Below are 13,722 nucleotides of genomic sequence, written 5' to 3'. Positions count from 1 at the left end.
AGAAGGCTTTCAACTCAATAACAACAGATAATCCAGTTTAAAAATGGTCAAAGTAGGGGCACCTGGGGTGGCCCAGTAAGTTAAGCATCTGACTCTTGACTTCAGTTCAGGTCATGATCTCAGGGTTCTGGGATCAAGTTCTGCAATGGTTCCATGTTCAGCAGTGAGTCTGCTTAAGGATTCTTTTTCCCTCTCTCCCTCTGCCCCACCCCCTACTCTCTCTCTCTTTCTCTTTCAGATAAGAAAAAATGGGCAAAGAACTCGAGTTGATATTTCTTCAAAGATATGCAAACGGCTGATAAGCACATGAAACGCTCAATATTGTTAGTGATTAGGGAAATGCAAATCATTATCACAATGAGATATTCCATACCTATTAGAATGACTGTTAAGAAAAATTGAGAATTATAAATGTGGAGAAATTGGAACACTTACACACTTGTGCATTACTGGAATGAGTATAAAATGGTATAGCCACAGTAGAAAACAGTCTGGCAGTTCTTCAAAAGTTTCAACATAAAATTACCCTATAACTCAGCAATTCCACTCCCGAGCATATAGTTAAAAGTACTGAAAACTGAAACTCAAATATATACTTGAATAACAATGTTCATTATTGAATTATTCACAGTGCCCAATAGGTGGAAACAACACAAGTGTCCATCAAAAGGTGAATTGAGAAGCAAAATGTGCTACATATATTCCTGGAATATTATTCAGCCATAAAAAGTTCGATATACGCTTCAACATGGATGAAACTTGGAAACATTACAGTAAATGGAATAAGCCAAACACAAAAGGACGAACATCGTATGATTCTCCCTGGTATGAAATACCTAGAATAGTCAAATTCATAGAGAATATGATTAGAGTTCACCAAGGACTACGAGAAGGGGAATGGGTGTTATTGCTTAATGGCTACAGATTCTATGTATGGGGTGATAAGAATGTTTTTAAAATAGTGGCAATGAATGCAATTTACACTAAAAGTGGTTAAAATGTCAAATTTTATGTCATATATATTTTCCACACTAAAAAGATAGTTTTATAAAATATCTGATGTGGCTAGTTTCCTTATATATTATAATTATTTATCAAATAAAACAATCCTGTGCTAGGGCCTTTTACTTTGGTTGTACATAATATATTCTTCATCACTTGAATTTTTAGGCACATATACACATACACACACACACACAAACACACCATTTGATAAGTAGATTTATGATATATCAGTATAAGTACATTTTGGAATTAAAAAAGGAATAATTTCCTAACATATGGAAAGCAGAGTAAAAGTAGAAATAATCTGAATATATTTTGGACAAAATGAACCAAGAATTTGTTAGAAAATATTCTATAAATATGAAAGGGGTGTTATATCATTGAGCAAACAACAAAAATTTGTAAAACTAATCTTAGAGCTACTAAGTTACAAAGAGGAAAATTTAAATTATTTGAGTTTTCATTTCCAGGTGTAAGTTATTCCTTTCAATACTAATGATAGTGCTTTATTATTAATCTTTGGTTCGATAGACCATGGGTTTCAAAAATCGTGACTGTAGATTTTCAAAATACAAACTATAGTTTTCAAGCCATTTTCATGTGTCACAAACTGTACCTTTTCTGCATTCAAAATATTTTTGATTTTCTTGTGTGTTTGATGTAATTTATATTATGTGTAAGATATGTCACAAGTTGAACTGTAAATATTCATACTATTATAATATATGTTTTTAGCAGCTGGATTACTTCCAATATTACCCAGGATTATAGAATAACAGGAAAATGGAAGTGGTCTCCAATGTATATTCAATAGCTTTACAGTTGAGACTTTTTACTATCCATTAGATCACCCTATGATGCTAGAAGCTTAGCTAAAGAAATCGTTTCTGCTTATCCTCAAAATATGTCATCACTTTTTGGGCAAAACTTATTTTATGATCATTATTTCTATTTAGTTATTGGTGTACACAGGTGTTCTCTTAATTTCATAGTATAAGAAATAAATACCTGGGGCACCTGGGGGCTCAATTGGTTAAGCAGCTGCGTTCGGCTAAGGTCATAATCCCAGTGGGACTGAGCCCTGCCTCGGGCTCCCTGCTTGATGGAGAGCCTGCTTCTCCCTCTCTTTGCCTGCTGCTCTGCCTACTTGTGCTCACTCTCTCTCTCTGTCAAACAAATCAATAAAATCCTAAAAGAAAAAAAAAAAAAAGAAGCAAATATCTGTCCTTAAACAATGGAATAGTGTACACTTACAAAATCAGAGACTGTGTCTTAGTCTTCCTTAAAAATGACATTTCAGAAAGAGGGGCGCCTGGGTGGCTCAGTCGTTAAGCGTCTGCCTTGGGCTCAGGTCATGGCCCCAGGGTCCTGGGATCCAGCCCTGCATGGGGCTCCTTGCTTGGTGGGAGGCCTGCTTCCCCCTCTCTGACTCCACCTACTTGTGTTCCCTCTCTCACTGTCTCTCTCTCTCTGTCAAATTAATAAATAATCTTTAAAAATAATGGCATTTCAGAAAGAGAAACTAGATGCACCAGGAGGGCCTCATTACTCTTGTTTGAATGTGTGCATAAGGGGAAGTTTTAAATTTAGGTGTGGAGGATACAGGGCAAAGATTTGAAATGATTAAGTGTCATTTTAGTCCTAACACACTTGAATTACATGAAAAATCATGTTCCTTGTAACACAGTAGCGTGAGCATCCTAGAGGGGTGAGGAGGTCAGGCTTCATTATCATCAAGAAAAATATCAGAATAGACAAGAATCAGGCCCAAGGGAAAGGGAGAGATACAAACAGGAGAATGCCCCCAAGGAAAAGTTAGCAGGTTTTCCCAAGACCTTAAAAGGTTAAACTCTGCACAGAGATCCAGGAAAGCCATTTGTGTTCCTGACACTTCGTATTTGAGGAGAAAAGTTGTAGACAACAGGAAGAGATCAGCAGATGGATTGCTCAAGTTGTGTCTTTTTTGTCACCTTTGCACCAAAAACATTTATCCATGCATATATACGCGTACACACACATAAACAGGATTGCTTCAGGGCATGAGAGTTGCCAGGAAACAGGGAGAATGAAGCCATTTGCCCAGAGTCACAAATTAACTGCATTTCAACTCAAACTTGTTGCTTCTATTTCAAGCATGGCATTGTGTGTGTCTGCAAGCAAGTGGGTGAACCACTTTAAATGGTTTTAGTTAGGCTCTGAGCACAGATTCCAAGTGCCATCTAAAGGCTAACATTCTATAACTTCTCTTTGGATGGTTAGATATTTGTAATAGTCTAAGAGACAGGGAACAGATAAGCTACATTTCTTGAAAGACAGTTTCCTGGCTCCTTAAAAGCTTTAAACAACATATTGTTTTTATTGATCACTAACTAACAGAACTATAAAGGAACAGAAACAAAATCTCTAATGTTTGAGATGTTTGAATCTGAATTCAGATTCATATTTTTTTTCAAACATTTTCAAACATTCAAACACATTCAAACATTTTTTTCAAACATTTTTTCAAATGTTTGAATCTGAATTCAGTTGCTAGTAGCAATGCTAATACTATTTTTAAATTAAACTTATTGCTTACACCAAGTACAGTGGTAAGTCTACATACATTTTCAAATTCTACAATATATCTCCTGTAAGAATATGGAAGAGTGGGTAACTGACCAAATTTGCTCAGATCTAGAATTCAAACTCAGGTCTGCTTGATAGCTAGACCAGCCCTTAAATGCTAGGCTTGGATACTGCCTACATTTGACTATATTAACATTTGCCAGCCACTGAAGATGTCTTACTCCTATTTTTGCTGGTGTTAAATCAGATATTTGTTCTTCTTTATTTACCCTGGAATTGTGCAAAATGGGTTAAATGGGCACTTACAATGAAATATAAGGCTTGAAACTATTAAGTTTTAAACCTCTTTGTCCCAGCTCTCCAGAAGCTCAATGAATCAGTTTGGATTAATTACCATATGTGCTTACTTTGAAGCTTTCTGAAGTTCTCCTAGGAGAAGAGATCCCTCATCACCTTCTGTCTTACACTGAAGCATCAGATTGCTGTAAAACTTTTAAAATAACTGCACTGCTCTCCCACAGACGTGGGTGTACTCTACTCATGGCAGAAATAGGTCCAATATTATAAAGCAAATTTGATTCCTTAAGGTTTTGCATTACATAAATGTAAAATAGTATTATTAGTTCGTACAGTCATCATTGCACCATTCATACTTGAAGCAATTGATACTTCCACAAATCAGGCACTGTACAAATTCTGTCATAGTAAAACATTTATTTGTTAAAGTGATATAGATTATTCAAGATTCTACAGTCTTAAATCATGGATGGCAATGTAACATGGACTGATACAGAACTCGATGCCAATGTAGGCTTTTCTGTTTCCTTCTTTAAAAAAAAAAATACTTGTAGGCCAGAAGAAAACAAAAATTTTGGCTTTTAAAGGGGATGAACCATGGTCTGATCGAGCCAGTTGTGCCAGCATCAGAGACTTCTGCTTCGGTTCCTGTGGACAATGTCTTCTAGGGCACCAGTTCAACAATGAGCCTTTGTGAATTGAAACGCCTTAATTTTATCCAGTAAAAATATCAGTGGCAACTTTTTTCAGGAGAGAAAGAAGTAGTGCTCTTCAGATTAACTCCAGCCTCTGAAAAGGAAAGAAGAAAGAAAGAAAGAAAGAAAAAGAAACAAAGAAACAAAGAGAAAATACATAGGTAATAAGGCCATTGTGCCAGTAATTCAGAAGTTACTAAACTATAAGCACCCCGGCAGGAGTTTATTGCTATACAATACAAGATACACCCTTAAAAGCCATCTAGACATGCACATCGGCTCTTAAAATGTTGCTTGGTAACTTCAAATTCTGAATATGTAGAAGAATCTCATTTTAAAAAGGAATCTAAATGCATTCAGCCTTAATAGTTAAGTAAGTCAAAGCCAAATTGTGGAACAGCATTTTCCCTTTCTTTGTTTTTCACATTTATATTCTCAAGGAAAATAAAATAATGATTTGTTCATTAATGCATGCCATTTAAATTTTAACAAATAATCATGCTGGCTTTAAAACTATGATCATATTAGACCAATTTTGTTCATCACATATAAAATCTAAGTGATTTCTACTTCTCAAATAGTTTGTTGGGGGTTTTGTATCATATTGAAATTTTATAAAATGTAATTATACGTTAAATGTTAGTGAAGACTATTACTCCTCTTCATAAATTAGTTCCTCACTCACAGAAGAAACAAATGTGTAAACTGACAATGACTTACAAGAAAGGCATTCCATAGTTAATGTGATTTTGAATAAAATAATATAAAACCATTTAAAATATTTAAATATCAAGCTGTATAAATATTCTTCCTCTAATGTGGATTCTCAACATCATAGATTTAAGATATGTCTATAAATTCCATCTTGAATAGAGATGAAAAATGATTTTTGATAAATACAGAATTTCATAAATATGAAGTAGAAGTAATTTTTGTCCCTTCCCATTCAAAAAGAATTATGTTTACAAGTTGGAGGTTATAAAATTCATGGCCCAGATGAACCATGAAATATGGAAGAATATTCTATATAAAAATGCTGATGTAGAACATATTTGATGTAGAAAAAACTTCATGTGATAAAGGTAGGAAAAATATTGTAGAGATGTTTCATTCAAGAAACATTTCATCTGGGGGCACCTGGCTGGCACAGTTGGTAGAGTCTGTAACATTTGATCTCAGGTTGTGGGCTTGAGCCCTACATTGGGTGTAGAGATTACTTAAAAATAAAATCTTTTAAAAAAGTAAGGGTGGAGAAAATATTTCATCTGACTAGCTGAATAGCTGAAGTTACTTTTGGCACAAACAATAGTCCTTGAAAATTATTAAACAAAGGATTTACACAATGTTCGGAAACTTAATAGATAATAGATGTGCAAAGTATTTATAAAAAATAATTACCTTGGAAATGACTGAAATATAGATCTCATCATCATTCTTTACCTGGAATGTTCTAAGAAAAACATTGTAACATCACTTTAAATTACAATGGGATTCTACCTAAATTCCTATCTATTGAGTTCATAGCATAGCTTATTTCAGTGAAATTGCATTACAATGAGTTTATTTCTGTTTGTATTTCCAATTATATGCTTCTTTTGACAGAAAAAAGATGTAGTTGTACTATACCAAAGTTCAAGTTTCAGGAAGCTGTAATATAGAAAAGACTAAATGCAAATAGAAGAAAAATACAGTGCACAATATAACTAGTTTGACCTTAGAAATAATAAATTCTTCCAGAATAAAAAACTATTTTAATATCAAGTTAATGAGGGGCACCTGGGTTGCTCTGTCATTAAGCATGTGCCTTTGGCTCAGGTTATGATCCCAAGATCCTGGGATCAGCCCCAGCTGGGACTCCCTGATAAGCAGGGAGTCTGTCTCTTCCTCAGCCCCTCCCACCTTTGCGCTCTCTCTAGCTCTCTTAAAAAAAAAAAAAAAAAAGTCAAGTTAATGATTATTTAAGTTTACATATTTTAAAGAGATTCATTTCTACGTTACATGAAAAAAACCTATTTTTTAAAAGATTTTATTTATTTATTTGACAGAGATCACAAGTAGGCAGAGAGGCAGGCAGGGAGAGAGGGGGAGGCAGGCTCCCCGCTGAGCAGAGAGCCTAATGCTGCCAGATCCCAGGATCCTGGGATCATGACCTGAGCCAAAGGCACCCCTACATTAAAAAAAAAAAAAAAAAAACTATTAACAAACTATGGAATTATGGCTTTTATAAAAGCTGTTAATTTCAAAGACTAGACAAGTAGCAATCAGTTTTGGAAACTGCGGTATGAATTCATCTGTCCTGAACCTGTAACTATGACTGAAATGATGACATAATGTGAACCTGCATAAGAAGTTGTATATGATATTCAAAATAACACTTTTTACTTCACTAATCAATAGACAACTCTCACAATGATTTCATAAAGATCTAAACATGAACACAAATTACAAGAGAATCACAAAGGAAAAAAAACAGACTATAACAATTATCTAAAATGTTACAATGAATTTGAGATAGGCTCAGGATGTTTTGATAATGGTCCTTATTTAACAGTGAAAGGTATGCAAATATTGGGGACAGATAGTTTTATTAACAGTACTACAAAGAAAAAAGGAAATTAAACTATCCAATATTAAAAGAAGGAAAAATGTCCTGATGTTGAATGAATGGTGAGAAAATGCTGTTACTGTCTTTACTCTGAATGCAGTTAAGAACTCTAAACGATTCTTATATTATTTAGGATATCTAAAAAAAGAAGGAAATGATTTCTAAAAGTCATTCCTGATACCATGGTTCTAGGTTTTACTGATTTACTGTAATGTTCAAGCAAATGTCAAAAATGGGTTTAATTATTATAAAAATAGTTAAAAGTTATCTCCATATGTGTATATGTGCCTATTCTATCACTCTTATTTTTTAAAATTTCACTTAAAGGTAATATCATAGCAAAAAACAAAGCTATAGAACCAAATACTTTATAGTATTAATTTTTACTGGGAAATAACATTGGAAATATATCTGGACCATACATACACATTTGCTTTGCTGTTTAGCTCTTATTTCATATTTTTTCCTAACCCTATGTTAAATGTTGCTCTTTCTTTATAATCAGCATTACTTTTTATTCATTTATACCTTAATAGTTTCTCTTAAAAAATTGTCTCTTTTCATAGTTATTGCACCTGTAGAGGGATTTTATGACAAATTTTAAATTTCTTAAATACCTTAATTGATACTATGCAGAATAACCGGAAGTCAAATCCATTAGAATCAGGAAGCTATTTTCTTAAAGGCTAGTGCAAGCAATTGTAGATTAAGGGATATTTCTTGTGCATACTTATACACACACACACACACACACACACAGTACACATATTTTGTTGGTCTGAATGTAGCAAATACTTTTCAAGAAAGTGTACTTAAGAAATTTTCAGTGTAAATGCAACTAGGTAGGGGAAGCTGGGTTAAGTGTGTTAAGTCAGTTAAGTGTGGGACTCTTGATTTCGGATCAGATCATGATTGAGTCCCCCATTGGACCCTGCACTCAGCGGGGAGTTTGCTTGAGATTCTCTCCCCCTCTTCCTCTGCCACCCTTCATTTTTCTAAGTAAATAAAAAAATGCAGCTAGTCATTTGTTCCTATTTTTAATTTCTAAGCATGGCATATGAATTGTTTTACAGATTTAACAATCTTTTCAAACATAAGGTTAACACATATAAGTGCCAGTTTACACATAATTACCACCAGTTATTATTATTAATGTTTCTTCTTTGTTCTCAATTCATCTGAGTGTGATTAGGATTTTAAGATTTTATTATAAAAGGATCATATGTGATATATTAAATATTTTAAGTTCATTCTATTTCTATACACATGCAGGAAAGGTCCTAAGGAAAAAAATTGGCATAGGACATATTCTGACTAATGGAAATGAAATAAATGTATTAATTCTTCACCCTTAGGGAAAAAAATGATCTTAGCAGATACCTCAGTATGAGGAATACCTACACCACTAACTGGATGAAACCTTTCTGTCTTCTGTATACCTTCTTACTAGAATTTGATTCTATGTGAGGGACTGTGGTATAATTAATTTAGTAAGGTTGCCATGGAAATATTTTGTTATGTTAAAAACAAAAATGTGTTGTAAGGTGTTTTTTGTTTGTTTTTTGCTTACTTTTGAAAGAATATTTTATTTATTTATTTGAGAGAGAAAGAGAGAGAGAGAAAGAGGGAGAGAAGGAGTGAGCCAGGGGAAAACCAGAGGGGGAGGGAGAGAGACAAACAGATTCCCCACCGAGTGTAGATCCCAAGACAGGGCTTAATCTAAGGACCCAGAGATCATGACCAGAGACAAAACCAAGAGCTGGATGCTTGGCTGACCGAGCTTCCTCGGCACCCCAGGTTTTTTTAATTTAAATTTAATGCAATGGGCAGCATCCGAAATTTTGGAAAACATATTTGCCCTTGGTTAGGAAGCCACATTTGTTACCAACCTGTGGAAATAAAAACTTAAAATAAAAATTTATATCCCTTCCTCCCCCCTAAGAAGGAGCTGGGAAGCTGGAAGCACAAGCTCCACCTCACTCCCCTCACACCTGGTGAAGAACTGCTGACCATGGGAAGGGCACAAGAAGACAAGCACGATGGTCAGTCTCTTCCAAGGGGCTTCACTGGTTGTATTGAGAGGGGTAGAAATGATAGGTCTGCTAAGGCAGAAATCATTTGCCAAGTACCAAGAATAGTCACACTGAGGTTTCATGATACTTGAATTGATAGTTGAAAAATGACTTAGATTGACTTTCCTGCTTCCAAATCTTGATAAAACATTTAGCACCATTCTGGACAGTGCCTCTGATAGATCAATCATTTACTTTCTAATTCCTTTCTAAAGATACTCTCTTTCAGAACAGCTAGATGTCCAAAGTTACAGGATAAATGAATTTTCAGAAATCAAAGGCAAAGAGAGAGGCCAGGAGAGAAAGAGAGGTTCAGAGCGAGAAAGGGACACACTGGGTGATGATGAAACAATGCACCTTCACGCAGGTCAGTTCGGTACACAAAAACAGAACACAAAGTGTATGCCAGACACTGGGCTACTGATTGTTTCTAGTGAGCCATCTGTTCATTTTTTGCAACATGGGATTGGGATCCTGAACTCAGAGACATGATGCATGAAAACTATGGTGATTAATTTGGGAGTGGAATTCATTAGGGGAAACGCTGAATGATTGTCAAAGTTATTATCTTTTAAATACAAAATATATTTAAAAAAAAAAAAAAACAACCCTACTTTTACCCCTAAAAAATTAAATCAGTGGCCTTTTTTAGAACTTTTAAAAGCAGAATATTTTTTCTGTGCCAAACCTTGAGCAAATGGCTGATGCTTCCAGCTGTTTGAACAGATTGCTAAAGTGCTATTCTGCTCTAGAAACACACTTTCTGATCCAATTAAAATGCAGGAATCAAATACTCATTTGAAACTTCCAAAAAGGAAAAAAAAAAAAAAAAAAGGAGAAGAGTAATCAGTTGCTGACAAAAGGAATACCATGAATATTTCAAATGTAGTCTTTTGCTCCATTTTATAGTGGCTTCATTCATTTTGGATAATACTGACACACTTCTGTTCATCCACTTTCAGGGAGGCATAATGTATCATTTCAGCTCCTATTAGGATGTAGAGGTCAGGGATAGGAATGAATACATTCTTATCAAGCTACTTTCTTCACACTGGGAAATATTTGTAAAAAACGCACATTATTATCATGCATGAATAGAAGACTGACTCCAACGTCACATTAGTATTCCCTGTATTCTTACAGTATGGATCAGAAATGTTCAGTTAACCAGAAATATGTCTAAATTTAGCAACTGGAAATTCATTTAACCAAAAGGAACTTTAGTTTGTACCACTGAGTACTGAGTAAGTTTTAATGGGAAGATTCAAGAAGTTACATAAGCTTGCAAGAAAATTAAAAAAAAATTATTTTTAAAAGAATATACCCACTTAATGCTGTATTATGAGACAGGTAACAAAAATCTCACCTGTGTTTCCTGGACAATCTGGTCAACATTAGTCAGCAAAGCATCTGGGAATAAAATTTTCAGTGTCATAAGCAAATACACAAATTCCATTTTTAAGAAATAGACCCTAAAACACTTCTCACTGAAATCTTGATAAGATTTGTCTTAACAGAGAATTATCTAGACTTCTATCTAGATAATCTAGATAATCTAGATATTATCTAGACCTTTTATTTATTTGTTTATTTATTGATTTTTACTTACCTGTTCTTGGGCAAATTGCAATTGACTTTTGTAAATACTCTGTAGTTGTCTATGGCTACTTCCTGATACATAATACTATAAAAGTAGAATTTTAAAAATATTGTTCTAGTTGCTGAAGTGAGTAATTACTATGGAATGTACTCTTCTTCAAAGTGTTCAAGAAGTGAATCAGGCTTCTACTCATTTTTCCCTACTCAAAGTTAACATTTCAACAACAGAGCTGTATATGATTAATATGGAAAGATACACCAAGGAAAAGAGAAACCAAAACAGGAAACATGGCTTCACTATGTTCAACACACAGAGTATTAAATAATCATTTACAAAAATCATTATTCAGTAACCCCCAAAATAATATCAAGTTTTATGAAGTACCCAGTATCCTCACATAAAACACTAATGTTCTATATGCAACCATTCTGCCATTTAAATGTCCATATATATGTTCCAGTTGGCTATGAATGTTTCATACCATTACCTAGCCCTGCATAGCACACATTCTATTTTTCCAATATGTCCACTTTTCAAGCAAATACTGCTAGTATTTGCTTGAAATTTTCAAGTATTCATTAAGAAGTAACACAATGATAAGAAAAAATGTTGGGAAAAAATTATTCTCAGGGTTCACAGGTAAGTGTGATGAGAACAAAATACTTTTTTTATAGAGCTTCCAGGACAAATATTCATAGAAACTTCTAATGGCCTCTGGAGATTAGGTTTTACATGAAAGCAATAATAAGACATGTTCACAATATACAGAAAAAAATGTTTAGGAAACTACATTATGGTAGAGCCAACACAAGATATTTCATAAGCCCTTCATGCTACTTGAATAATTTATTGGACATACTCTGAGCAGAATCACAATATCTATCTAGTTCCTGTTTCAGGCAAGATCAAATGTACATCGACTTCCAAACACAAAATGAAAGGGACTTTATGACTTTCCCGGAATGTATTTGAAAAAAAAAATTAATTTTTTTCCCAACGCTTTCACCCCATGGCACTTTTATTGTAAAAAAACAGAATGCCAGCAGTTTAGTTAGTAGAAAAACTATTCAGTCTACTGAGAGGAATGACTCTCAAAGTCTATATATATGGATTTGTCACCTAATTTTATGTCAATTTTGCTTTCTCAGGTGAAATGGCATAAACATTGATACTTCTACAAGCCTAGTAAAAAATTTTAATTTTTAAAATTCATGGACATATTTGAAAATGAGTGAATTTGAAAAGAGTGAATGAAATTAGACAAGGTGTAGAGATCATTATCATCAGGAAGTTCAGAAAAATAAATTTCTTCTAGAGAGTTTATTTCCTGTTGTAATCTTATACAACTAAGAGGTATTGCTTGTATAGTTATTCTGGGAGAAGTTCTCTGGTTGTTAGCCCATATAAATATAACTTTGCTCTATCAATTACAATCTATGTTGCAGGACACAAAATTCTGATTTTAACTGATTAATCTGATAAGCATACCTATTAGTGTATCTATATATTGCATATATAGATACATAAGTATATACCATGTATATATTTTACCAATGGTAACTTTCTATCTTAAATTTTGACTTTGAGAAATAGCTGACAAAATCAGAAGACAATGGTACACTATTTATTATACTGACTGCTTGTAGTATTTGATAAAATTGCAAATACATTACCCTTATTTAACAAGGAAAGTTCATACTTAAATAGACTCCTAGGTAGAAATTGCTACCTTCTGTGTCCCACACTTCAGACAATACCACATTTTTAGGAAGACTCAGTCACAGTAATACTTTTACAGTTCTTTCTATATTAAGTGATCCTCTGTACTGCTATAAGAATGATTAATTTGTTTCTGAAAGAAAACAAACAAAACCCCCCAAATCTGAAAAAAGTAAGTGTATATATAGTCCCAGCATACATTTATCTAGTGTGGGAGAAAAGGACTCAACAATCTGAAAAGACTGAGCTCTGAAACTATTACAAAATCCCAGTCATTCCTTTTGGTTACTTTCTCTTTTTTCTATGAAATTTTGAAAATAAGATATTTCTTATCCTTAAATTTGACTCCCCCAAAATGCTTCATTCACAACCGTTATAATGTAAATAATAATAATGACTATATAACGATGATGATTAACATCATCAACTATGGAGGATAAGAAAAATATCCTTTTCTTATCCAGCCCACCTCTGTGCTGAGGTCCTTTCCCCAAGCACCACAAAGACTTACAGACAGAAGCATCCACATTCACTATTAAAGAAGAAAGTCTGAACGCTTCGTGAAACACGAGGGATGACTGAGCAAGAAAAAGAGAATAGATAGTCTTCATTCTGCATAATATCAAAGAACATTGTTTTCTTAGCATCATAAAATAGAAACGGAATTTTGTCATACCAATAAGAAAGTGGGTTCAGATCTGCAGTCCTTGAAAAATGCCCCCATTTGCCTTTGTAATTCTATGTTCAATGAGATGCTTTATGCTTTCTGTACTTTTTAATTTTTAATAAACTATTGGCATTTGAATGATTGTTGTTAAGCTTCTCATTGTGAATAATGGGGAAAAATAGGAAAAATTCAGAACTAAGAGGCAATTGTTGTAGATCTTGTGATAACTGCTCTAGTTTTTTACCTTTCTAAATGAAATATTTAGTTTCCTTTCAGTAATGTGAGCAAATAAAATAGAATTTAGTTTGGAAGTAAGTACTTTGTGAGTACTTTAAAATGAAGGAGAAAGTACTTCTCAAGAAAAGATAAAAAGAGATTTCTGTAGATAAATGGAATACATTTTTCTTTTAATTTCTCAACTTCTTGTGGGAAAGTATGTATCATTCAAATAGACTTGTTATGTCTGTAAGTGGTTTACAATAGTTCTACAACTTCTA

At 33.7% G+C, this 13,722-nt stretch overlaps 1 protein-coding gene across 5 annotated transcripts in view; it reads right to left on the bottom strand.

Annotated features, from left to right (window-relative positions):
• Window positions 1-4,270: 4,270 nt before the first annotated feature.
• Window positions 4,271-13,722, bottom strand: part of LRFN5 (leucine rich repeat and fibronectin type III domain containing 5) — a 241,551-nt gene continuing 232,099 nt past the window's right edge. The window contains exons 5-7 of one of the 5 annotated variants that reach the window (XR_004285952.1): window positions 10,606-10,649; window positions 10,109-10,227; window positions 4,271-4,656 (exon numbers count right to left, since the gene is read on the bottom strand). Coding sequence is in view for 3 of the 5 variants with exons in the window: in XM_032344105.1 (XP_032199996.1) it covers window positions 5,992-6,012; window positions 10,606-10,649 (65 nt within the window). In the remaining 2 variants the exon portion in view is untranslated. Of the gene's footprint in view, window positions 4,657-5,960; window positions 6,013-6,072; window positions 6,210-10,108; window positions 10,228-10,605; window positions 10,650-13,722 lie in introns of those variants that run through there. The other 4 variants (XM_032344105.1, XR_004285953.1, XM_032344106.1 and 1 more) reach the window with 4 other exon arrangements.

This window comes from Mustela erminea, chromosome 5 (assembly GCF_009829155.1).
Source record: "Mustela erminea isolate mMusErm1 chromosome 5, mMusErm1.Pri, whole genome shotgun sequence".
NCBI classification, from domain to species: Eukaryota; Metazoa; Chordata; class Mammalia; order Carnivora; family Mustelidae; genus Mustela; species Mustela erminea.
This window is presented reverse-complemented; position numbering and strand designations above follow the sequence as displayed.